Genomic DNA, 27,270 nt, shown 5'->3' on the forward strand with positions numbered 1-27,270 from the left:
TGGTGCTCAGACCTCAGCAGGAAACATAGCACTGAATTTTCTGTGATATGTATGAACAGGAGTAAAGAATCCTGAAACTGGTGGTGGAGTGGAGATAGATGAAGTGGGTCAGTCTGTAGACTGCTGGTTAGAGAGACGGTCTGCTGAGCTTTATGGGGAGATCCAGTGGACTGTGTGAGCTGATACTAGAGCTTCACTCAGGGAACTGGAAGATGGAAGTCCAGTTTGGATAACATAGGTTGAGAGAACCCGTCCATGATGAGCAAGCATGAAGCGACAGTGGAGAGGAAAAACTCCCCTTATTAGGAAGAAACCTCTGGCAGAACCAGGCTCAACATGGCGGTCTTCTGCCGGACCGGTTGAAATCAGATGCCGAACACCGTAAGAGTCCGGGAGGAATAAAACTCTGATGAAGCTTTAGTTACGATGGTGGAGGAGGGGCTGGAGGTGGGTTTAAACGGTGTCATCTGAACTGAAGTCAGACATAAAACAACCACTGCCTGCCCACTAGGTAGCAGACGAGTTGTGGATTTGGAGGCCTTTTAAAATTAACTTTGGATGCTGATTGGCTTTCGTGGAGGTGTGGTTGGAAACTGATTAACCTGTGACGGATAAGGGTCAGCGATCGTTTGTTCAGTCGAACTTCCACCTAGGCTCCATTTAATCAAGTTGTAGGGGCAAGAGAACCATGCATGAAAAACCTTCGAGTCGTAGGGAAACGGCTGTTCCAACTATAGCATTTCTGAATTCTCCAGAGTGGCGCATGGTGAATAAAGTGAATGTGATTGGTTGTTCATCAAGGTGGCGGAAGGTTCAGAAGCAAGTTTGGCTGTGGCCGGTGTCTCTGAAGCATCTTGCTAACCAGTTAGCAACTTAGTGCTAGTAGCTTCCCAATGGGCAATTCCATTGGGACCAAGTAGCACTAAATTGGTGACTTAGAAACGACTCTGTCAAGGAACGCTATGGACAGAGGAAACATGCAAGAGGAGGAGAGTTTAGTGTCGGAGGTCGTGGATGAGTCTCCTACATTACATCTTTTATTTAGAGGAGTAAAGCGGGACGAAGATGTTGTGGAAGAGGACGCCAGGGCGGCAGAAGCTTGGTTTGGTGTAGAAGGCTTCCAGCCGTACATGTTTGAGCCCTCGCCTCGCAACGCTGCCAGTTCTGTTAGCTCTACGCCTGCTGAAGACACAGACGTCCATCCCCGTGAACACTGGGACGCAACTCAATGGGAAAGGAAATTATTCCTATTTTAACTGTTGCGTATATTAGCTGCAACATATGAATCAAGATGCTATGACCGAAAAAACGTTATTGACAGATAACCCTTGATATATGTATGATTGGCCGAATTTAGGTGTTCAAGCTGACGTATAACTAGCTGGCCTGCATAAGATAATGGAAAAAAGCACAGATCTTAAGACAGGATTTTTTTTTTTTTTATTGAAATTGTCTAAATTTTGGGACAATATAGTCTGATAAAGAGTACATTTATGTTTAAGCCAGAATTACTTGATATTTAAATATGACTTCCCTACGACTTTAAACCCGGGCAGCAGGTGGATCTGAAGCTTTCTGACTTCCTGTGTCATTAACCCCCATTCTTGTATCTATCTGCTGTGGACTGTTTATATTGCAGCCTAACAGTCTTGGTTGCTTTAAAGGCTCTCAACAGAAGCTATAACTAATGTGTGCATCCTCTTCCAAATGAGAATAATGATCACCTGAAACTTACAAACCTTTTTTTCTGGATGTGATCAACTTTTTTACTGAATTAATTTTAAAACAGGGAGAGATGTTTAGCTTTCTGATTCCATATTTATTACATTCATAAACCTTCAGTGGACTTTAGTTCTAATTAACATCTATAAACGTTTTATTAAAAGCAAAGAGTTATGAAGCCAAAGTGAATACCTTTAGGTATAAATGTTAAAGTTAGTAACCGTGGAAAACACCTGGATTTTCAGAATAAAATGAAACACTGTCTGATATTTCACCCATAACTCTATCTTTAATCATAATAAACCAGCTGCTGGTTCTGGATACCTGGCTCTGGATCTCTGAAGCTCTTTTGGCTCTCTGTATCTCCAGGACGTCTGTGCTCAGCTCCATTCCTTTACCCCTGATTTCGGTCTCCAGATCCCGGCGGTATTCCTTCTGCAGAACCAAAGGCGACACCTCTGGAGTGAAATACAAATCTACTTTTATTTCTAAACGCAGCTTTATTTCTACATTTGCTCTGACCTGGTTTAGAATCTGATTGGCTTTCTTAACCCTGAGAAGCTCTGGCGTTTCCTCCAGACCGAGACCAGATAAGCCCCGCCCCTTCACTTCCTGCTCCAGGTCCTTCCTGTACACCTTCTGCAAAGAGACCAAAAGGGCTGATTAGTAAGTTCAGGATGATTTCAAAGAGAAGAAATGAACAGAAGTCATTTGAGATTTCATTATAAAAAATTATCTAGTTTTTATTTTTTCTGACTTCTTAGCAGTTTGCTTTCAGTTTATTGACATAAAGATGCTGAAAACATTGATATAAAACATAGATGTTATGTGCATTCTAGTAACCGTTTTGAAGTTGGATTCTAAGAGTTGTGGAGTAAAAAATGTTGAGGTATGTCTAATCTTAGCCTCACAGGCATCAAATGAAGGTCATGTGAGATAAGAACGAGTTACAAAGCTTCCTTCATGGCATGAAGGGGAGGACTGTTGTTTTGAAAAGATCCAGAAATATTAACCTAACAGGGAATGGCATTGAACTTTCTCCAAAAGTTTGTGTGTGAGAAAGTTCTTTATGCAGAGGGTGGGATAGTTCCCCTGGGGGGAGTGTGTGTGTGTGTGTGATTTGGTAAGGTATAAATGTATGTACTGAAATGCCTCAGTCAGAGCCCTATCTCTCCGTCTGAGGACGTTATAAATATAAACATTATTTCTTTCAAGAAATGCCTCAGTATCAGCTTCCTAACTTCACAGACATCTTCAATCTTTAAGTACCTCACTCAGCAGACTGCTGGCGTTTCGGGCAGTCAGGTATCCTGGAGTCTGATCCACATCCAGCAAAGCTCTACCTTTCACCTGCTCCTCGAAGTCCTTACGGTATTCCCTCTGAGAGACACACAAACATACAAGGTTAATTTTATCTCTGCTCACTGGCTCACCTGATATTTCTCTACAAACTTGTCACACATGTCAAATTGGCTGCAATCTGCTATAAATATTTTAAACAACAATACCTTATTTGTTTTAACACCTGTGGATATAATTTAAACAGTTTATAACAGATCATTATAAAGATAGATGGGAGCAAGATATCCATTTGTTTTATATCAGAGAAGTATGTCATATATTGGCGAAGGAAATGGCGTCGTTTATGGCTCTAGAGCAACTTTTTTATATTGTGAGAGGAAAGGGAATAGTTATGGTCACCATTGGCCAAATTTCTTAAAGACTATGAAGGAAATTGGAAAAATGATGCAAATTGTTTGCGGATTGTTTTTTTTTCTTTTTATTTCTCTGTCTATTTCATACTTGTGTTTGTTAATTTTGCTCCTGTTCATGCATATCTATCAACATTAAGTGCTATGTTTCCTGCCGAGCTCTGAGCGCCAAAGACAAAGTAAATGTATCAATAAATTTCTCCCAATTGTCTTTTCTCTTTTTTGTGAGTTTTTCCAGATTATCGATGGGGCTTTTTCTGTAATTCAGCATAATATAAAAGAGAGTACTCAGCCCTCGTTATTACAGAAAGTGTTGGGAGCTGGAGAAATACACCTTTTTACCAACGTAATTTAATAGACTCTGATCTCGTCCAACAGCTCCAAATTGCTACGGTTCCTTTAACCCAGCCTCTCAGAGTCTCTGCGATTGATGGGAAAAAACTTCATCAATTCACCCACCAAACTCAACCCCTTGAACTTCTAATCTCAGGTAACCATCGAGAGTCCATAACCTTCTTTGTTTTTTCATCCGCATGTTCCCCACTGGTACTGGGTTATGAATGGCTGGAGAAGCATAATCCCCATATTAATTGGGCCGATCGTCATGTGGAGTCCTGGTCCACATTGTGTCACGAGACCTGCCTCCGTTCTGCAGCTCCCGCTGTGGGGTCCCCTAGAGGTGGGGGGGAGATGGACGTCCCTGACCTTTCTCCGGTACCCCCTGATTACCATGATTTGGCTCCTGTTTTCAGTAAGGTCAGTGCTTCGTCCCTTCCACCACACAGACCATACGACTGTGCCATCGAGTTATTACCCGGTGCTCCGTTACCCAGCAGTAGACTTTATAACATTTCCAAACCAGAACGTGAAACAATGGAAAAATACATTAACGAGTCGCTAGCTGCAGGAATTATTCGCCCTTCTTCATCCCCGTTGGGCGCAGGATTTTTCTTTGTTGGAAAAAAGGATGGTTGAGACCCTGTATAGATTATAGAGGCCTGAACCAAATCACTATCAAAAACAAATATCCTCTTCCTCTTCTCGCCTCAGCCTTTGAGCCTGTACAAGGAGCTACCGTTTTCACAAAGCTCGATTTAAGAAATGCCTATCATCTCCTTAGGATACGTGAAGGAGATGAATGGAAAACGGCATTTAAGACTCCTCTGGGCCAGTTCGAGTATTTGGTCATGCCTTTCGGCTTAACAAATGCCCCCGCATGTTTTCAGGCCCTAGTGAACGACGTCCTCAGAGACTTTCTCAATGTGTTTGTATTCGTATACATTGATGATATCCTGATCTACTCCAAGAATCTATCTGAACATAAGAGACATGTCCGCCTGGTTCTTCAGAGACTTCTAGAGAATAAACTTTTTGTAAAGGCTGAAAAATGTGAGTTTCACCAATCTTCAGTTACCTTTTTGGGGTTTGAGCTCGAGGGCGGGCAGGTTAAGCCTTCTGAAGAGAAGATAAAAGCTGTTTTAGAATGGCCCGTTCCAGAAAGCCGTAAGCAGCTACAAAGATTTTTGGGCTTCGCTAATTTCTACCGGAGGTTCATCAGAAATTATAGCCAAACCGCCCTCCCATTAACTGCATTAACTTCTTCCAAGAGAGTTTTTCGATGGTCCCCCGAGGCACAAGCAGCTTTTGACAAACTCAAAACCTTGTTTTCCAGAGCTCCAGTCCTAATCCAACCAGATCCATCTAAGCAATTTATCCTAGAGGTTAATGCTTCTGACTCCGGTGTAGGGGCAGTTTTGTCTCAGAAACTCGACTCTGATCAACGAATCCATCCCTGTGCCTTCTTTTCCCGTAAACTCTCTCCCGCAGAACACAACTACGACGTTGGGGACCGAGAATTTTTGGCCATTAAGTTGGCTTTGGAAGAGTGGAGACACTGGCTCGAAGGAGCAGAGCATCCAGTCCTGGTGTGGACTGACCACAAGAATCTCGCCTACATCCAGTCCGCTAAACAAGCTACTCCTTGACAGTCAAGGTGGTCTCTCTTCTTTTCACGTTTTAATCTCATTATCTCCTACAGACCTGGATCTAAGAACACCAAGCCCGATTCTCTCTCTCGTCTCTACGCTGTGGATCAACTTGAGTCACCCCAACCTGTCCTCCCTGCCTCATGTACCGTTGGAATGGTCACTTGGGAGATAACAGATTTAATCAACGCTGCCCTGGCCACAGAACCAGACCCAGGTAATGGACCACCTAACCGTACCTATGTCCCCTCGTCTGTTAGGTCTCGTCTCATTCATTGGATGCACTCGGCAAGATTCTCTGCTCATCCGGGAGTGAGCCGAACAGTTTCACTGATCTCAAGACGGTTTTGGTGGCCCACTTTGCATCGAGATGTAAAGGAATATGTGTCTGCCTGCTCCACCTGTGCACGGAACAAAGCCTCTCATCAGCCACCCTCCGGTTTGCTGCAACCGCTCCCTGTGCCCTCACGTCCTTGGTCCCATATTGCCATCGATTTCGTCACTGGTCTCCCAGAGTCTCGAGGTATGTCAACTATTTTAACCATCGTAGATCGTTTCTCCAAATCTTGTCATCTGATCCCTCTCAGAAAGCTTCCTACGGCCTATCAAACCGCCCAGTTGCTGATCAAGCACGTCTTTCGCCTCCATGGTATTCTCCAGGACATCCTCTCAGATAGTGGTCCCCAATTTGTCTACCAGGTTTGGAAGGCTTTCTGTTCTGCTCTAAATTGTAAAGTGTCACTAACTTCTGGCTATCATCCCCAGTCAAATGGTCAAACTGAGAGGACACCTCGAATCCACCCTCCGCTGTCTCACCTCCAATAATCCCACCGATTGGAGTCAATATCTCACCTGGATAGAATACGCCCATAACTCACTCAAGTCTGCATCTACCGGTCAGTCTCCCTTCCAAGTTAGCCTCGGCTACCAACCACCTCTCTTCCCTGCTGACGAGAGAGAGATATCGGTGAAGACTGTCAATCACCACATCCGTCGTTGCCAGCGTGTTTGGAGAGAGACCATCCAAGCACTCAACCGTTCCTCTGAGTCCTCTAAGAGGTTCACTGACCCCAAGGGACGTCCAGCCCCCGAGTACAAGGTCGGCCAGGAGGTCTGGCTGTCCACCCGGGACAGCCAGACCTCCCGCAAATTATCCCCGAGATTCATCGGCCCATACAAGATCACTCGAGTCATCAACCCATCCGCCGTCCGTCTTCAACTTCCCCCGACACTCAGGATTCACCCTACGTTCCACGTCTCCCAGGTTAAACCAGTCATCTCTAGTCCCATTTGCCCTCCATCCGACTCCCCTCCACCCGCCCTGGAAGTCGATGGACATCCGGCCTTCACCGTTCACCGGATCGAGGACTCCCGTCGGCGAGGTCGCGGTTGGCAGTACCTCGTCGACTGGGAGGGCTACGGTCCGGAGGACCGACAATGGGTTCCTGGTTCATACATCCTCGACCCTTCTCTCATCGAGGAGTATGAGCGTTCCCTCCCGTCTACCTCTTCCGCACCGCCAAGGGGCGGTCGTTGAGGGGGGGGTACTGTTGGGAGCTGGAGAAATACACCTTTTCTCCAGCAGAGTCCGCCCTGGATCCTCCCTGCTGAGCTGCTCTGCACACCTGCAGCTGATGATCTCATCTGGAGGACCTGGACTACTTAAGCTGCCTTCAGACCTTGCCTCGACGCCGCAGTGTCTTAATCAGTTGGTTAGCACTTAAGCCATAGATCCCTAGTGAACCAAGTCTCCTTTGAGTCCAACCTGGATTCTAACCCTTTTGTCTCTGCTTCCAGGTTTCCTGTTCTTTCTCCTGTGAAGCTCTGGAAGAGCTTAACCTGCCGAGCCAGCCCTCCGAGCCAAACCTGAAGACTCACCCTCTGGATTTCCTAGCAGCTCTGGATACCGAGCTGGAAACACAAGCCAAGGTCAAAACAGCCTTTAGAAGTAAGACGCTGAAACAGCTTAAGGACTCTGCCAACCCAAGCTTTCTCCGGACCCAACTGTTCCGCTCCCAAAACCTCCTCTACAGTCATCAAGGTACAAACCTGAACACAATCAGTCAAGTCTCAACCAAGCCTTCGCTAACCAAACTGTCTTTCTCACAGACGCCAGTGAACCAGTCCCAGCCCAGAACCATTGCATCAGTCTTTATTATATGTGTGAATTTGCCAATAAACTCTGTTAAACTTTCCATCCGTGTCGTCAGTGTTCTGCATATTGGGCCTCCCTGATACCCATCATGACAGAAAGATCATCTTTATACAAGAGAAAACTGCTGGTTACATATATATATATATATATATATATATATATATATATATATATATATATATATATATATATATATATATATATATATATATATATATATATATGTATATATATCAGAAATCAGTTTGTTTTGAGGGTGTACATTTCCACACTACATTATATGTGACGCAATATAGGATACATCGTTTAGAGTAGAGGGGCATCAGTTTGTATGTTTAACAGTAACAATAGAGTCATTTTAGGACCACAAGGTTTCATAATGGTAGACTTTTGGAGCCTTAATGTTTATGTGGTTTGCTCCTTCTCATAACAGTCCCAAATCTTATGAGCCCATATATTAAACGTGGAAGGATCTGGTCTCAACCCTTTAATTCTTATACATTTTAGGTCTGCTGTGAACAATACATTGGAAATGGATTTTTCTGCCTTTTCTTTCACTGGGATTGTGAGATATGTTGCCTAAAGATTATTTGGAGAGCATAGAGAATTTCTTTTAAGAACAACCTGTATTTAGATTGTTATAACAGTCCCATTTATGCAGTTATATGTTGTGTTTCCATTTAAATTCTTTTCAGGTGTTTGCGCTTGTAGCCTCAGTGCACAACCTATTGCAGGTATTCAGAAAGCTTAATTTATTTTTACCTCCTGTCTCTCCTTTGTTTGCAGTGAGTTGTGGTTATCCAAAGATACAAACAGATTCCATCATTTACTAATTATTTCATCACCTTCATGCTTCTTTGTAATCATTACCAGTGCAATGCATGTCTTTAACCACTTTTTAAAACCAGCATCTGGATGAGGTCTTTATAGAAGTCTTTGTGAATCTGTTACCTTTAGGTGATCAGATCAACTTTGTTAGTTTAGTAGCTGATAATATTTATTTCCAAATTTTAAGGGTGACTTTAATCCAAATAGCCATTTCTATTACATAGATATCTATAAAAGGTAAAGCTGTCAAGAGGTCCAGGGAAATATTTCTAAAACATAAAGCCAACGGGTGTAAAAACTCTCCTTAATCCACTCTATCATGGTTTTATTTGTGCAGCTCATGAGGGATATTTTAGGTTTGGCAGTTTAATGCATCCATCTGGATAACTGAAGGCTTTTACGTCTGACTCAGGGGCATTTTTATTTTATTTTTTTAAATATGCATCTTGAAATAGCTTTGTCCAGACTGTCAAAAGTAGTTTAAGGTATTTCTACAGGCAGCATCAGAAATAGGTGCTGGAGCCTTGGCAGAACATTCATGCAGATGGTTTAAATACGACCCGGCAGATAGAGATGGAGCGTGTTTGTTCCAGATCATTACTTATTGTACTATAATTTACCTTTTATAGATTGTTTAGGGATAGAGTTTTAAAATCCTAAGATATTTAATATCTTGTTTAATGTTCTGCTCTCTCTGCTTTTTCTCATAGTAGCTACATCTGGTCTGTTCCTGTTTGGCTGTGACTCCATCAGCTGTGCTGCTGCCATCATCACCTTTGTTTATAGATGTTGGAGATCGGCCTGTTTTTCAGTGTAGTCCTGTTTCTCTGACTGTGACTAACTGGATGTGCTCTCTTCATCCTCTGACATGGGAGCTGGCTCTGAGTTTGTCTTTTACAGCTGCTTTTTCTATGTCTGCTTCTGACTCCTTGAACCCCAGTCAGCCTCGGCAGATGGCCGCTCACACTAAACCTGGTTCTGCTGGAGGTTTCTTCCTGTTCAAAGGGAGTTTTTCCTCTCCACTGTCGCTACAAGCATGCTTAGTGTGAGGGATTGCTGAAGAGTCAAAGAGTCGATGCAATCAACTGGTTTTCCTTAGATAGAAAACTTTGAATCAATTTGACTGGATGATCTGGTGAACTGGAAAGTGCCTTGAGATGATATGTGTTGTGAATTGGCGCTATAGAAATAAACTGAACTGAATTGAAAAATAGTTTGGTCATTTAAATCCACTGCAGTTTTTTAATATTATCTGGGATTGTACCGTTTCTTTCTACAGGATGCATTTACCTCACATCCTGAATAATACCCATATTCTGAAATAAGGTCCATCAAATATAGCATCGTTGACAAGGTTTTGGTAAATACAGTAACACGTCATCAGCATAGAGTGATATTTTAGGTTCTTCTATGTCGATTACAACTCTTTCTATATTACTATCATCTAAATAAGCTAGGCTATGGGTTTAATGCTAATGGAAAGCAGTAGAAGTGATAATTCAGTTTGCTGTTTGATCACTAGGAAACTTATATTTTTAAACATGAAATTAAACTAACCCGACTCCTGCCATGCACAACCACATTTTAATTATTTTGTAAGAGGAATGGGTTACCTCACTCTGCATCTTCTGAGCTTCTTTGGACACTTTGTAGGTCTGAGTGTCTCCAAACTCCATCAGGGAGCGACCCTTGTTCTTCTCATACTCCTCCTTGTACTTCACCTAAAAAAAACAACAACTACTCAAACAAGAGGAAAAAACATCAAAGCCAAAGCCTGACTGGGAGGGTCTGACAGTGGAACCTGGCTGTGCAGCACGGCGTTCTCCCTGTGGTGGAGCTGCTCTGCCGTATCCAGGGCGTTGTGGTAGTGGGCCTTCGTTTGTTTGTACTTCTTCTTATATTCAAGCTGAGAACACACAGACACCAGAAGGTTAAAAACCAGAAAGCTCGGATCTAAATATGCCTCTACAGTAAAATTAAAGACAAAAGCAGAATTCTGCACCAGCCACACCCCTCTGTGTTAAAGTACATCAATATCTGCTGGTCCCACATGCAGCCATATAAAGTGTGCGTACATTGCTCTGGAGCTTGCTGGCATGAAGGGCATGCTCCAGCTGCAGGAGATTCGGTACATCCGAGGAACCTTCGGGTCTCTGGTTCTGGTTGGTCTTATACTTCACCTGGGAAATAAAGGACAGTTTAACATTAAAGTACTGAAGCCTTTTACTGTTGATTAGTAAACAACTTCATTTCAGACGTCAGACTAAGAAGAATCTAAGAATTTTAAGAACAACAGATTAAAAGAGGAGCAGCTCTGAACTTTTCTATTCACAGCTGAAACATTTCTTTAAATTTTTAATAGAAACAAGTGTTAGGGATCTGAAACCATCAGAAAAAGAAAAGGTTTCTTTAGGTACTTCACAGAACTTCACTTAAGAAAGACTTTACTTGTTGATTTCTGTTCCTGTGAGTAATCAGATGAGGAAAGCACCCAATCATTTCCAAACACATTTTGAAAACCAACTTAACTTTTGGAAAAGCATTGAATGAGATCCTAGAACTTTCAGAAGAGTTTATGGGAGTGAAGAGATCTGTATTCACTATGAAGTAAAAGGAAAGTCCTCAGAAAGTATCAGGGGACTTCCAGGCAGGTTCTGGAAAGTTCAAGCTATGTTCTTGAAAACTCTTGGAAAAAAGTCAGTGATTTCTGTAAAAGTCAGAAATCAAAATCTAGAAGAGCATCAAATAAGTCACAGGAAAGCTCCTAAAGATACTTGAGTTTAAAAGAATATGAGCCCTTTACTAGTTGGACTGAGATAAGCAAAATATTTTAGTGCCAAAATATTTAGGAATGAATAAATAATTTTATTTTCTTCTAATATCACAACATCTTAGACAAATTGTATTGTTTAATATCTTAACTGAATCTTTTTCTATAATTAGAAAGTTGCAGACATCAGGATGAAGAGCTGAGTTCAACAAAAATGCACTCCTTCTCTTCTTTGTTGTATTTATCAAAAGAATTAGGAAGAAAAATGACAAACAGTAAATAAAGAGACTCTTCTTATACCATTTAAACCAAAACTCTGGTTTAAATGTCATGAAGCTTTAATCCCTGCACCATCTCTGATCATAACTTGAATTCTGGACAGGTTTCTCTTTCCTCTGTGCCAAACTCAGCTCTAACTGGTGCCAGTCTCACCTGAAACCAGAATTGGGTCGGTCCGTCTGCCCAAAGGGTTGAAGGCCTCCTTTCAAGCAGCAGATTTACTGAAAAGCAGCTCTGGCGTTCCTGAACACCAGGCAGCGTTCAGCAACAAGCCGTTACGTAACGCTGTGGCGGTGTGGGCAGCGAAAACGAAGCGGTGTGTGCGCACTGTTAGTGTGGGAGCTGTCTCATCGTGAAGCGTCACGGTGAGACGTTTCCACACGGAGGACCTTTCTGGGTTCAGGATCACAGCTGGGATCACAGGTCCAGTTAGGAAAGAGTTTTCAGCCATCATGTTTGTGTGTCTGCCTGCAACCTCTTCACCTTTTCCTGTTTTCCATCCCACAGTCCCTCTTCATTTGCCTCAGAAAGGGTTGCCATGGTTACTTCCACGCAACATGCTGGATGTCAGAGAGCGAAAAACAAACCAACAGACGCGGTTTGTTCCTCCTGGGTTTGTTTATCTCTGAAGCTGAAGAGAAAACTGCAGGTGATCCGAACACAGAACGTCTGAACAACAACCCAACGACCTGAGGGAGATTTTCCTCTCAGAAAACCTTGATGTTTTAATCTGGAGCTGAAGATGGATTATGTTTGCCTCCATGTAAGGGATTATCAGCTTCATAACATCGACATTAGAGTTTAGATGAAGCACTCAGAAAGTCTCAAAACTTGCCTGAAAGCAAGAAACTTAAATAAGAACTTTATGTCTATGGGAGCTTTAATAAGATAAAACATATCCTCTAATATACTATAATATATGAGCAGAGTTAATACTTTATGTATTTATTCTAAGATTTGTGCTTCTAAAACAGAGTTTTATTATTTTGATCACTGATTCCCAAAGTTGGGTCACACTACAAAAGTTGATGTCAAACGCCAGTTTGCAGAATTAATAAAAGATAAAATAGATAAAAGTTGCTTGGCTTAAATTGAAAGATTGGAACAAATTTGATAGCCATCGAGATTTCTCTATTTTTTAATCTACATGGAAGAAACAAACAGGATTTCTCCACATTAGGGGGAAGTGATGCAAAAAACACAAAATGCTTCCAGTTTTTATCACCATGGACAGAAAGGTTAGGTGATGCTCTAAACCAAACATTTCAATTCAAATATTTAATTCTGTGACCCCAAAAAATAATAATACAACAAACAGGCAACCCCTAAAAAATACATATATAATTACCTCCATATTTATTTAAAAAATATAGTGAGGTAATTCTATTCATAGATACATTGGATGTTCCAATGGTTGCATCCGAATTCTCCTGAGTGGTGCCCGACTTTACACGAGTGAATAAAGTGAATGTCAATGTTTGATTGTTGTGGCGGATGTTTGGTAAGCTGTTTTGTTTGTTGCCGGTTTCTCTGAAGCATCTTGCTAACCAGTTAGCAACTTAGTGCTAGCAGGTTCCCAATAGGAAATTCCATTGGGACCAAGTAGCACTAAATTGGTGACTTAGAAACGACACTGTCAAGGAACGCTATGGACAGAGGAAACATGCAAGAGGAGGAGAGTTTAGTGTCGGAGGTCGTGGATGAGTCTCCTCCGTCATACATGTTTTATTTAGAGGAGGAAAGCGGGATGAAGATGTTGTGGAAGAGGACGCCAGGGCGGCAGAAGCTTGGTTTGGTGTAGAAGGCTTCCAGCCGTACATGTTTGAGCCCTTGCCTCGCAACGCTGCCAGTTCTGTTAGCTCTACGCCTGCTGAAGACACAGACGTCCATCCCCGTGAACACTGGGACGGAACTCTGGAACTCAATGGGAAAGGAAAGGATTCTGATTTCAACCGTTGCGTATATTAGCTGCGACATATGAATCAAAATGCTATGACCGAAAAAATTTAATTGACAGATGACCATTGATTTATGTTTGGCCGAATTTAGGTGTTCAGGCTGACGTATAACTAACTGGCCTGCATAAGATAACGGAAAAAAAACACACAGAAAGGATTTTTTTTTTTATAGAAATGTTCTAACTTTTGGGACAATATAGTAAAGAGTACATTTATATACATGTTTAAGACACAATGATTTGACATTTAAATATGAATTCCCCACGACTTTAATTAATGACATTCTATTATTTAGTTCAGCATTTTAAATGTATTTTGAATCATTTAATTTTGCATTTTAAAACTTAGTGGTATACTTAATTTTTCATTGATCTATTTGATAAAATCAAATCAAAGTTTATTTATATAGCACTTTACAGCGACACCAGGAAGACCAAAGTGCTTCACAGAAAGATTAAAACATTGCAAAAACCCCCCCAAAAAAACAAAATCATAAGCATAAAACAATGTGTCCCAAGTATTAAAAGACATTTTAAAAAATGAGTCTTTAACCTGGAGTTAAAGAGGTGCAGATCTGTGAGAACCCTCAGACCGAGGGGCAGGTTGGTCCACAATTTAGGTGCGTTACTAAAAAAGGAACGATCAACCCACTGTTAAAAAAAATATATAGAAATAAAAGTCTCATCTAGTAATTTCATATATATACATATATATATTTAGACATTCCATAAACCTCACCTATGACACAAGAGTGATCACCCCAACTACACACACACACACACACACATCCCCCTCCACCACCACTAGCTGACTTATGACCCCCACTTTGGAACCACTCTTTCAGATGTTGATCTTTTTGGCTTCAATAACAACAAATCAGGCTTCCAAACATGAAGAAAACTGCAGAACTGTAAAGCATGGTGGTGGCTGTATGATGCTGTGGAGCTGATTCTGCTTAAATGGATAAAACAAAGTAGAAAACCCTCCTGCTTCAGATCTTCTAAGATCCCAGAAAACATGCAGGGAAGGTTTTTACTCAGAGATAAAACTCCCACCTGACTGGCCAGAGCAGCAGCAGCCTGTGAGTGTTTGAAAGACACGCAGTCCATGGGGTTGTAACATGGTTTCTGGCCCTTTAAATGCTGGTATTTGTACTTCACCTGCAGGACAGACAGGTCATTATTCCTACCAATTGAACTGGTTGAATCTAAATAATGGTGGGGAGTTGTCTGTTACCTGACTGGCCAGTTTGGAAACCTCTTTGGCGTGCAGAAGGTCGGTTCTGGACAGGAGGGATTCATCGGTGCAGACCTGCTGCTTTGCTTTACTCTTATACGCCACCTGTCAAGTTATTGAAGAGTCTGCTCATAAATAGCTGTTAAAGTGTCACTAAAACGATACAATCCACTGTTAAATCTCCCCCTTCATTCATCCTGTCTTTGGAGCTTCTGTCTGCAAACATCACAGGAGAAACAAACCTGCTGTTCCTGGATCAGATGATTAAATAAAAAGCTACCAGAATACAGATCGTTTCTGTAAATCATTTATGGACCCACTGTATGTGAACACAGCTCAGTGTTAACAGCAGAAATTGTTCTATAATTAATCAGCACCTCCTCTCAGAGAGCAGCTTCTCAACACAACCGTTGTCATGGAAACTAATGCACGGCTCTAAGGTATATTTAGCGCAGATAAATGACGACTCACATCACTCGCCAGTTTGGCTGCGTTGGTGGCGCTGACGATGTCGGGTCGGTCCGGCTCTGGGTTGTAGTGATGAAGATCGTCTTTACCTTTTCTGTAGCTGACCTGAGATCAGCAGCAGCAGCCCAAGAAAAACAGAAACAAACGACAAATAAAATGCAGTGGAAGTGCATGAAAAACTGAAGCTAAATAAAACAACCAAATGGAGCAACAATAATTAAAGATATTTGAAGAGTGTTTAAAGCATCTAGACCTGAATGTTAAAAGTCTGAGGCTGATTGAAAATAAAGGGTAGAAATGGGCAGATTTATGGAGTGCATTTCGCATTATTGTTGCAAGCAAAGAACAAGTTTTGTAAATGGAAATATGAAAGAGAAATTAAACTTAAAAATATCTAACTGAAGAAAAAGGTTTTGAGAGTAACTTTGTGTTTTTGTTAGATTTTATTTTCTCAAGTTATTTGATACAAAACATTTTATTTTTTGGATTACTTGTGATTTTTTTCAAATGTAATGTTTCAGATTTTTCTTATTTTACATTTTTAAATTTTGTTTTTATTTTTTTTCAAATTACTTTTTAGAAAAAAATCTCTTTTTTCAGATTGAGTTTTACAAATTGCCTTCTTTTCATATTGCATTTCAAAGATCCTATTCTCTCCACTTCTATTGGTCTGCAGGGACATTGGCAACAACGTCTTTATTGGTCAAGAGCGATGTGGGGGCGCTGAAGTGAAGATAATGTAATCTTTAACCCTTAATCGGAAAAAGAGCGATATAAAAATAAAATTAGAAAAATCCTCCGTCACGCTTATCCCAAGCAGGGTTACGAGGGGTGCTGGTGCCTATCTCCAGCTGTCTACGGGTGAGAAGCGGGGTCCACCCTGGACAGGTCCCCAGTCCATCGCAGGGAAACACAGAGACAAACAGGACAATCATTCACGCACACACTCACACCTAAGGAGGATTTAGAGAAGCCAATTAATCTAACAGTCATGTTTTTGGACTGTGGGAGGAAGCCGGAGTACCCGGAGAGATCTCACACATGCTCAGGGAGAACATGCAAACTCCATGCAGAAAGACCCCGGGCCGGGAATCAAACCGCAGTGCTATCCACTGCGATACTGTGCAGCCAATTTGAAAATATTTAATATGTAAAAGAAATATTAATGCATTATGAGTGTTGCAGTATGAAAATGGCATTTGGTAAAGAAATAACAAATTTATGTCTGAGAAAACAGCAAAGTGACTGTTGAAGCCATTCCAAGAGCCATTTATAGGTTGCTTTTTTCAGTTACAAAAAGTGTTCTTTGCAACAACAATGGAACAAAATTTAGTTTAAGTTTGAACCTACAAATCATTTTCATGCAACTCTTATATTTCCTGCCTCTGCATTATGATTTTTTCCTACTGTGAGAAGTGCTGAGGAGAAATGAGCCTCTGAGTTACATGATGTTTATTCCCCAGGCAAATGAGAAATCCTAGGTGACTGATGAAAAATTCCTAGAGACATGAATCACCTTAATGTTAATAAAGACATATAGAACTAACAAAATCACTACAGGTATATCAACTTTACAGGATTCACAAGTACTGAGATAATCCATGAATTTTGTTTCTAAACATAAGATTGATTTCCTTAATTAAAGAAAAATGTATTGAGCCCCTACAATAAAAGAACCGTTCTTTGCAAATTGTGCTCTAATAAATGTGAGTCGCTGAATCTACTCATAAAACAAAGATATTAGAAGGCTACAGTAGCAGAGGAAGAATAGAAACATGGCAGTATTTTTCTGATCTGTGATTATTGGGCTAAATAAAAAGCTGCCTGTTTAGTAACAGCCTGGTTCTGCATGGCTAATGCAGCGTGGGTGTGCAGCAGCTTTACATCGCTCTGGTTCCTGTTGACCTCCATGGCGTGCTCCACCTCAGGCAGCGTCTTCATGTTGCTGTAGTCAGACTTCCCCTTCTCACGGTTATACTTCTCTTTATAGAACTTCTGCAGTGAGGCAGAAAAAGGAGGCATTAAAGAAAGGAAATAACAAGGGTATTAACCACAGCGAGGAAAACATTGGGGACTGACTGAACTGCTGAGAACACTGAGGAGAGTTTGGCAGCAACCAATAGACCTGAGGAGCATTCGCTCCCACATTAAGCAGAAACCCCTGTTGAAATCATTTAGGAGAAGCTTTCTTGCAGCAGACAGTGGGGCTGTCTGCACTGCTGTTATACGCTCCAGTTAGCGCTGCATTGCTCAGTCAGGTGACATGAAACCAGTAATGCATCAGGCCTGCGTCCCAGTTTAACAGCTTTAATATCACGGCCTCTGGGCGACACCAAACAGTTGTCCTCATGTGTGGACCAGAAGCTCCGATCATTACTAACATCTCTGTGCTGTGGTGATAAACCATTGGTTTAAGATAAATAAAAAAAGAAGATCATTAGGCTTTCATGCCTTTCACATTTTAAAGACTGGAAAAATTCAATATGTGTCAGATCCTGTCATAGGAAGTCATAGGTGATCGATTAAAATGTTTTAGACATAAAAAGATCATGATTTTATTCTTTTCACTATATTACATTTTTTTTTCAGATGCCAATAATTCTGGCCTCTCTGATCTTCCCTAGAACAATCAGTCCTGCAGTGCTTTAGCAACTACAAACAAAAAGCTGCTGAATCAAAGGGATGTGTATGAATCTGTGCATTAGTGTCTGCTCTCCGTGGGCGCTTTGGTCAGTAGGTCACCGTCTGTGGCTTCAGGCTGTGGAAGCAGCTGCTCCCTCTGTTCAAGCTTCACCAGATAAAATAACACCAAAGCTCACATCACACCCCCCAGCAGTGGGAGGGGGGCTGTTTAAAGACCCTCCATCGGCTCTGGTCCAAACCTTCTTCACTTCTCACTATTCACACAAACTCCTTAGAACTTCACCTCCGGTTTGCTTCCTATAAACTATTTTAAATATTTGAGTTTCTGAGTGTTTTTCAGATTGTTTTCTCCTTGGAGGTGGGGGAGGGGAAGCTAATGAGGCATAGAGCTGAAAGATGAGCGTACAGCAGCTTGTAATTAATTCACATGTTTAATTTGGGTCAGAGGTTTAGCCACCTTAAGACTGAATGCTTGCAGCCTCTTCTCCACCGTCATCCAAAAGATCTGCTAGTTGACATGTGAGAGAACAGAGAAGAAATCCCAACCTAATCCCTGTGTTTATTCAAAACTGACCCAGCACATTAAATATGCCTTTAATCAATAACAGAGGATAAAGCCTGAATATTTGTCTTGTGTCGGAAACATGTGAAGTGCTGCAGGGACTTACATCGCTCTGGGCTTTGGTCACCTCCTTTGCAAAGACGGTTTCGATGGTTTGGGGCATCTGAGCGTACAAACAGTGACCTGCTTCTTTCTTCCCCTCCTCCCTGTAAGCTTTCTGCAACAAACCAACACACTGATGACCTGGAAGGTTCCAGTATCTTTCCCTGAAGTTGAACATCACTATTACACTGGAAACATCAAGATCTAGATAAGTCTTTTTTTTCTTAAAATAAATGCATTTGTTCTTGGAATAAGGAGATAAAAGAGACATTTTTCCAATAGAGCAAGACAATTTACACTTAAAATAAGAAAATACAATTGCATTGCCTTATTTCAAGTGCATCTTATTTTAAGAGTAACAATGATAATTACATTGGCAAATCATCTTATTGACCTACTCAAATTAAGCGTTAATACAATTATTTTTAGAAATCTTGACTTATTTCTAGAATGTTTTTCCAGTTTTTTAATTAAAAAAAACTCTTAATAAACACTGCACAAATGATCTAAAAATGATTAAAAAAGTCTAAAAGTAAGTGTATTTATGCTAACTTTGAGTAGGTAAATAAGATGATTTGCCAATGGAATGAGTATTTTAACTCTTAAAATAAGATAACTAAATATTATACACTTGAAATAAGACAATGCAATAGTTTTTGTCTAATTTTAAATGTAAATTGTCTTATTCCATTGGCAAAGTGTCCAAGTTACCTCCTTAACTCAAGAAAAAATGCACTTAATTAAAGAAAAAATGACTTATTAAGATTTACATTCTTTTTGCAGTGCAAATATAATTATGAACCCCTTTTACAACAGTTTGAGTATAGACAGAAACATTTGAGCAGCTGAATTTGAGATGACTGAAAATGTATTTAAATGTGAGACACAATAAACGACAAATAGAAATAGCAGATATAAAACTGAATGAGGAAAGGAGGTGTGGGTTGAACCTACCTCACTGTGCAGCTGGGATTGCTGCTTTGCATGTTGAGTTTCTTTGGTTTCAGGAAGGTGGGAGTACAGAGACTGAACCAGTTCTTTTTTACTGGCCTCCTTGTACTTATTCTGAAAGAAAACAAACAAAAAACGTTTCATACCTATCATGGTTTAGATTTGAAAATAAGGGACATTATATGACATTCGCTGTGAACCGTCCGACTAAAGCATCCAGGCTATAGTATCTATTATATTTCAAGACATGAACAACAAATCTAAAATAAACACTTGCCAATGAATTGCAAACTACAGTAACTTGATCAGAAGCTAGCTAGGCAGATCAATGTTTATTTTTTATATAATTTTATAATCCAATAATACAGGAAATCTAAGGGAGACTGCTAATATGTGAGGAGTGCGGGAATCAGGAGAAAAACACGGTAAGTTCCAGCCAAACGAGGAGATTTGACAGCTATGCTAAAATACCACCAGGAGCAAAAAATGTATCTTCTAATGTGAAATACTGTAAATACTGTTTTTTATTTTTTCACTGTTGTTTACCTGCATTGGTTACAAGGACAAAATAAGACATAATTTTATAGTTAAAAATGGAGTGAAATGTTTTATTGAAAGAGATCTATGCTAGAGTCGGTAGATATTCAGATACTAGTGATTACAAACAAACTTTTTTTTTAAGAAAAAAGGTTTTTTTTCTGCTTCATTTTCTTTTGTCCATACCAAGCCTGGAAGTGTGATGTCATTCCGGGACATTGGCTAGCCAACTTGGCCGATGTACACACTGAAACGGACAGCAATAGTGATTTCTCAATGATTTTTTTTATGAATCATTGAGTGAGCATATTTCAACTGATGACAAACAGAATCCAATCAATGAACTGGTCCTGCAGCTGCTGCCCTAAATGTTTGAGCCTGATGCCTCATCATGAGGAAAATGAAGGGGAAGATGGAGTCCAAGGGGATGACGAGGACTGAACATCCTCAGACTTTAACAATGGTAGCTGTCAAATAGCCATTTTATCTCCAACTAAATAAAAACAAAACTGAGGTAATACTTTTCTGACCTTAGGAGCACTGATCCAGAGTTAGCTCACAGCTTCAGCTACTACAGCTAGAAACTACTGATTATGGCAGAAATCTTTGTGTCATGATGGATTCAGACCTGAACCTTCAGAGGCAGTTACTAAGTCAGTTTTTTATCGTCTGTAGACCATTTCCTGGATTAAAGGACTAATGTCCAATCTAGAAAAACTCATTCATGCATTTATATTTACTAGAGTTGATTACTGCATCAGTGTCTTCATAGCTTTGCCTTACAAGTCCATCAGACAGCTGCAGCTGATCCAAAACTCTGCTGCCTGAGTTCTCACTAGAACTAACAAAGTAGAGCACATCAGCCTGGTTCTAAAGTCCTTCCTCTGGCTCCCTGTAGCTCAGAGAATTGACTTTAAAATCCTTCTGTTAGTCTAGAAATCACTGAATAGATCAGCACCTCAACACATATAAGATCTGTTGTCAGTGGATCAACCTCCCAGACCACTCAGGTCTTCTAGTTCCAGCCTACTCTGTCCACCCAGAACTAGAACCAAACACGGAGAAGCAGCATCTTTGCTCCACTGATCTGGAACAAACTCCCAGACTGTTGGGATCCTGAGGCTTGCCCACCAGAGGGCGCAGAGGATCCTCTTCTGTTTTTTGTTTTCTTTCAGGGACTGGGGTTACTGTTGGGATCTGGGGATGTACCACCTTTCTCCAGCAGAGTGCGCCGTGGGTCTCCTGGGCTGGAGCCCTCCAGCACACCTGGAGCTCGTCTGTTCATCAGGAACCTTCCCTACATAAGCAGCCGCCAGACCTTCCTTCAAGGCCGCAGTGTTGACCTTAGTTTGGTTAGCAACCTGAGCCTCTGTTACCAGAAAGAATCTTAGTCGTCTCAAGTGAGAAAACTGATTCTAATCCACCTCTGTCTTTGCTCACAGGAAACCTGTCTCAAGTCTGAAGCTCTGGGTGAGCTTAACCTGCCTGCCAGCCCTGGTGAGCCAAACCTGAAGATTCCAGTCTGGATTCCTCCTGCTGCTCTCAGAGAAGAGCTGGAAACTCTGATCAAGGTCTGCCATTCAAAGTCAGAAGCTAGACGCTGCTGCTGCTTGTGCACTCTGCTGAACCAACAGTCTCTGGACCCAACGGTTCCCTCTCTCACAAGTAAAGCCTGGACTCCTTCAAGGTAGACTCAGAATTATCTTAAAGACTCAATTAATCATCTGACTGCCTGGCTAATCAAACTGTCCATCTCTGCAGACATCAGTGAACCCAACCCGGACCAGTACCAGATCCAGTTCTTGTCTTTGTGTCTAAACATATTCAATAAACTCTGTTAAACTTTTACTCAGCCTCCGTTTGTGTTCTGCATGTGGGTTTAATCTAAAACCAATCATGACAGAACACTGCGGCCACAAACAAAACCCAGCAGACACCCTCCGGAGGAGGCTTGAGGAACAAGCTACTCAGATCCATAAACACGACTCAACTTTCCGTGAGCTAAATCCCAGTTTTGTGTTAAAGGAACAAACTTTTCAGGAATTAGCAGGCAACATAAGGAATCACAACATGGCGCCAGCTCAACTTCCGGTTCCGGAGTCAACTCCGCCTCAAGGGGAAGAGCCAGTCTTGTCACTTCCGGAATTCCGCCTGTCACTTCCGGTTTCAGTTCCAAGGTCAGAACCAGCTCCGTTACTTCCTGTTTTCCGTCCCTCACTATTTTCTGGTGAATCTAGTGAATGTAAAAGTTTTCTGTGGCAATGTAAATTGTTCTTTGAACTCAATCCGTCCCTTTTCCCTGACGACGAGAGTAAGATTGTGTTTATCCTCTCACAGTTATCCGGTAAAGCCCGCGAGTGGAAAGAGACTCATTTTTCTCCTGAATCTTGTATAACCTGCACCTTAGATCAATTTCTAAATGAATTCACTTTAAAATTCTCCGTTAAATCAGCTGAGTCTCATGGTCTGTCCAAATTCACACAAGGAAATAGAACCGTAGAGGAATTTTCGATTGACTTCCAGGTCAGAGCCGCAGCTTCTGGCTGGAGTGATGCCATGCTAAAGAACATCTACAAAAACGCATTAAATAAAGAAATCAGAATCAAACTTGCAACTATAGATGAACCTGCAACCCTGGAAGAACTCATTCGTATAGCCATATATCAAGATCACAGACTACGAGCCAGAGCCAAGCCCAGATCTAGGAAACCAGTTCAACCTAGCTCAGCCCAGTTCAGCCCAGTCCAGTCCAGTCCTGTTCAGTCCAGTCCAGTCCAGTGCAGTCCAGCGCAGTCCTGCCCAGTACAGCTCTGTACAGCCTTGTTCAGTCCGTCTCTTCGTCAGGTCAGTTTCTGCCACCACTTACATGATCGTCAGTTAGCACCATCCACCAAGAAGCTTAGAATAAGTCCAGTATACTCACCTTCTACAGTCAGAGCTCCCCAGATCCAAGAGTCGGACCTCTGGAATTTTTTCTATTGGGATAGAGAGGATCTCTTCCCCTTTATGCCACCTCATTCATCTCCCTACCAACCAGTTAGTTTAGCCTCTGAATCCATTAGCACACCAGTTAGCCTTTTGTCTGAACCAGTCCACGAACCAGTTAATCCAACTCTTAAACCTGTTAGCAATCCAGCTAAACCAGCACCTGAACCCACTTGCACACCAGATAGCTCGACTCCTGAATCAGTCCGTGAACCCATTAGCCCAGCTTCTAAGACCCCCCCGACATAAGAGACGGCATCGCCGTAAGCCCGCTCTGAGCCGTCTAGAGACGCCTGAACCAGCTCTGAGCCATCTAGAGACCCCTGAGCCAGTTCTGAGCCGTCTAAAGACCCCTGAGCCAGCCGTGAGCCGTCTTGGGTCAGTTCCGTGCTGTTTTGAAACCCCTGAGTCAGTTCCGTGCTGTTTTGAAACCCCTGAGTCAACTCCGTGCCGTTTAGAGACCCCTGAACCTGCTCCAAGCAGCCAAGAGACTCCCGAGCCGATTCTTAGCCGTCTAAAGACCCCTGAATTAGCTCTGTGCCGTCTAGAGACCCCTGAGTTAGCTCTGTGCCGTCTAGAGACCCCTGAGTTAGCTCTGTGCCGTCCAGAGACCCCTGAGCAGAACTTTAAAGAGATGTCAGAATTCGAAGGATGTGGTTTTACCCCTCCTAGGACCTCTCTACAGGCGCCACTGACCGCAAGGAGCCCTCTACGAGCATCACAAGTCACTTCAGAGACTGAACCTTTGCTGCCATGGGTGGTTTCCCCCATGCAGGATTGGGAGCCACAGTCGGTGGTCTCCTCCGTTCCTGATGTGGAGCCACAGTCGGTGGTCTCCTCCGTTCCTGATGTGGAGCCACAGTCGGTGGTCTCCTCAGTTCCTGATTGGGAGCCACAGTCTGTGGTCTCCCCTGTTCCTGATTGGGAGCCGCAATCGGCGGGCTCCTCTGTTCCTGATCCGGAGCCGCAATCGGCGGGCTCCTCTGTTCCTGATCCGGAGCCGCAATTGGCGGGCTCCTCTATTCCTGATCCGGAGCCGCAATCGGCGGGCTCCTCTGTTCCTGATCCGGAGCCGCAATCGGCGGGCTCCTCTGTTCCAGTCCAGGAGCCGCAGTCGGCGGTCACCTCAGAGCCTGTTCCTGAGCCGCAGTCGGCGGTCACCTCAGAGCCTGTTCTAGAGCCGCAGTCGGCGGTCACCTCAGAGCCTGTTCCAGAGCCGCAGTCGGCGGTCAACTCAGAGCCTGTTCCTGAGCCGCAGTCAGCGATCATCTCAGAGTCTGTTCCAGAGCCGCTTAAGAGAGGACAGGGTACCCCATGGGGCTACCTACTGAAAATGGGGGATCATCCTCCTAAGAAGCTGCTTCGCCTCCGGCCCTGCGGTCGACCTCCAGAGCGTCAGCTTCACCTCCGGCCCCGCGGTCGACCTCCAGAGCGTCAGCTTCGCCTCCGGCCCCGCGGTCGACCTCCAGAGCGTCAACTTCGCCTCCGACCCCGCAGCCGGCCACCTAAGACTCTGCTCCGCTACCGGACCCTCGGCCGGCCCCCAGAACCTCTGCCATGTCTTCGGCCCCTCAGCTGGCCACCTAAGACTCTGCCTCGCTGCCGGCCCCACGGTCGGCCACCGGAGCCTCTGCCTCGCCGCCGATCCCACGGCCGGCCGCCTGAGACTCTGCCCCGCTGCCGGCCACCTGAGACTCTACCCCGCTGCCGGTCCCACGGCCGGCCACCGGAGACTCTGCCCCACTGCCTGTCCCACGGCCGGCCACCGGAGACTCTGCCCCGCTGCCGGTCCCACGGCCGGCCACCGGAGACTCTGCCCCACTGCCGGTCCCACGGCCGGCCACCAGAGACTCTGCCCCGCTGCCGGTCCCACGGCCGGCCACCTGAGACTCTGCCTAAGAAATCGCCTGGGATTTTTTTTGCTTTCATCCACCGTAAGTGGATCGTTTTTTGTTCCAGATTTAGTTTTTGTTTTTTGGCCTCCTTGCCTGGTTCCCCCTCCGCCCACCCTGGGTGGGTTGTTTTTGGTTTTGGACGCTGTTTTTGTCGTTTCTTGCCCTCCTTGCCTGGTGCCCCCTCTGTCCGCCCTGGGTGGGTTGTTTTTTGTTTGCTTTTTTTTTTTATGGAGTGTTTTGAGGGCGTCTGGAATCCGCCCTTGAGGGGGGGGGGGGCTCGCCAGAGGGCGCCGAGGATCCTCTTCTGTTTTTTGTTTTCTTTTAGGGACTGGGGTTACTGTTGGGATCTGGGGATGTACCACCTTTCTCCAGCAGAGTGCACCGTGGGTCTCCTGGGCTGGAGCCCTCAAGCACACCTGGAGCTCGTCTGCTCATCAGGAACCTTCCCTACATAAGCAGCTGCCAGACCTTCCTTCAAGGCCGCAGTGTTGACCTTAGTTTGGTTAGCAACCTGAGCCTCTGTTACCAGAAAGAATCTTAGTCGTCTCAAGTGAGAAAACTGATTCTAATCTGCCTCTGTCTTTGCTCACAGGAAACCTGTCTCAAGCCTGATGCTCTGGGTGAGCTTAACCTGCCTGCCAGCCCTGGTGAGCCAAACCTGAAGATTCCAGTCTGGATTCCTCCTGCTGCTCTCAGAGAAGAGCTGGAAACTCTGATCAAGGTCTGCCATTCAAAGTCAGAAGCTAGACGCTGCTGCTGCTTGTGCACTCTGCTGAACCAACAGTCTCTGGACCCAATGGTTCCCTCTCTCACAAGTAAAGCCTGGACTCCTTCAAGATAGACTCAGAATTATCTTAAAGACTCAATTAATCATCTGACTGCCTGGCTAATCAAACTGTCCATCTCTGCAGACATCAGTGAACCCAACCCGGACCAGTACCAGATCCAGTTCTTGTCTTTGTGTCTAAACATATTCAATAAACTCTGTTAAACTTTTACTCAGCCTCCGTTTGTGTTCTGCATGTGGGTTTAATCTAAAACCAATCATGACACAGACGACTGGAAAAGAGCTGAAAGGCTGAGTTCTTTGAAGTCAAAGTTAAACACCCATTAATTTAGAGCTGCCTTTGACTATTGAAGTTGTACTGTTAACTGAGGCATTATTAGTCAAAGGTTGTGGTCCAATTGCTTTATTTGTTTTAAAAATGTTTTTTTTTTTTTTTATCTTTATTTGCTTTTATTCTGATTTTATTTTTTAATGTATTCTCTAATTCATGTAAAGCCCTTTGAATTGGCCATGTGCTGAATTGTGCTATACATATAGACTTGCCTTGCCCTGTTTTCACCCACTAAGAAGATGAGGTCTGTATGCCTCAGACTTTTTGGATGTTTTTAGTTTTTTTAAGCTTTTTAAGTTCTGTCAAATTTCCAGTGACTTTGACACATCTGTACCTCCATAGATGCACCACACAGTAACAATTTACTTATGTCAGCATGTCATAAGCTTGAACCATGAGGTCCAACTGTTGGCACGACATACTGGATACTTCTGATAATACTTCCAAATTTACACATGTCTATAGATTTTTTTGTTAATTTAATTGCAAAAAATTTAAAAATAAACCAGTTAAACATGGACATGTCAACACATTTGTGGATGACACTGTTCTCTTCTTACCTAAAGAATACATTTTAAGGCAGTTTAACTGATATACGTACATATTCATACTGATATACATGATACTCATAACTAATAGCAGTATACTATATTCTTTTTAGTCTGCAATTACATTAATTAAACCAAATAAGTAGATGTACTAAGAAACCCATCAGAAAACAGCATCTCCTAACAGACCTCTCATGTAAACATCATGATGTTATTTTAGTTTATCTGTCATCGTAACAAACCTAAATAAAATTATATTGTATGAACGTACCTCACTGTGAGTCTCTCCCATCTCTTTAGCAAACTGTGTCTCCTGAGTTTCAGGCAGCAGCGAGTACAGAGTGTTGGACAAATCCTCCAAGTCCTTTTTATACTTTGACTACAATAGAACAAAAAGCCAAAAGTTAACATTAAAATGAATTTGTAAACAACGCAATGTATTTGAAACAAAAAATTAAATGGCTAAAAATTGGCTTAAAATGTTTAACACGCAGTAATCATCCACTAGTTCCAAAGCTAGAGTGAATTTGGGTGTAAAAACCTAATTAGGTATTTTATGACTCCTCATATTACTAATTCATTTCAGGGGAATCGGAAACAATGTTGGAGACTGTGTGGTCACTCATTAGCCAATCACTCCCTCATCTTTTGGATATGTACCCTTGGCCGTGGGAAGTGGGGGTGCTAGGGGTGCTGCAACACACCTTAGTGGCGAGAGGGAGATTTAGAAAAAAATGTATTACAAATACTTTTCACAATTTATACATTTCTTATGTATTACCTATATTTGGATTTTAATTTCATTATTGCTAGGGG

General features: G+C 42.7%; 1 protein-coding gene across 3 annotated transcripts in view; it reads right to left on the reverse strand.

The window, feature by feature from the left end:
• The window catches only part of nebl (nebulette), a 170,978-nt gene that overhangs the window by 21,089 nt on the left and 122,619 nt on the right, over positions 1-27,270 (reverse strand). The window contains exons 31-43 of one of the 3 annotated variants that reach the window (XM_038292111.1): positions 26,726-26,833; positions 19,375-19,485; positions 18,425-18,535; positions 16,998-17,108; positions 15,117-15,218; positions 14,646-14,750; positions 14,465-14,569; positions 10,478-10,582; positions 10,204-10,308; positions 10,016-10,123; positions 2,992-3,102; positions 2,245-2,361; positions 2,047-2,157 (exon numbers count right to left, since the gene is read on the reverse strand). The exons of the other annotated variants lie outside the window; for them this stretch is intronic. Of the exons in view, the coding sequence (XP_038148039.1) occupies positions 2,047-2,157; positions 2,245-2,361; positions 2,992-3,102; positions 10,016-10,123; positions 10,204-10,308; positions 10,478-10,582; positions 14,465-14,569; positions 14,646-14,750; positions 15,117-15,218; positions 16,998-17,108; positions 18,425-18,535; positions 19,375-19,485; positions 26,726-26,833 (1,410 nt within the window). The remainder of the gene's footprint in view (positions 1-2,046; positions 2,158-2,244; positions 2,362-2,991; positions 3,103-10,015; positions 10,124-10,203; positions 10,309-10,477; positions 10,583-14,464; positions 14,570-14,645; positions 14,751-15,116; positions 15,219-16,997; positions 17,109-18,424; positions 18,536-19,374; positions 19,486-26,725; positions 26,834-27,270) is intronic. 3 annotated transcript variants of the gene reach the window in all.

Source organism: Cyprinodon tularosa, unplaced genomic scaffold (assembly GCF_016077235.1).
Source record: "Cyprinodon tularosa strain WSP-4 unplaced genomic scaffold, ASM1607723v1 ctg308, whole genome shotgun sequence".
NCBI lineage: Eukaryota > Metazoa > Chordata > Actinopteri > Cyprinodontiformes > Cyprinodontidae > Cyprinodon > Cyprinodon tularosa.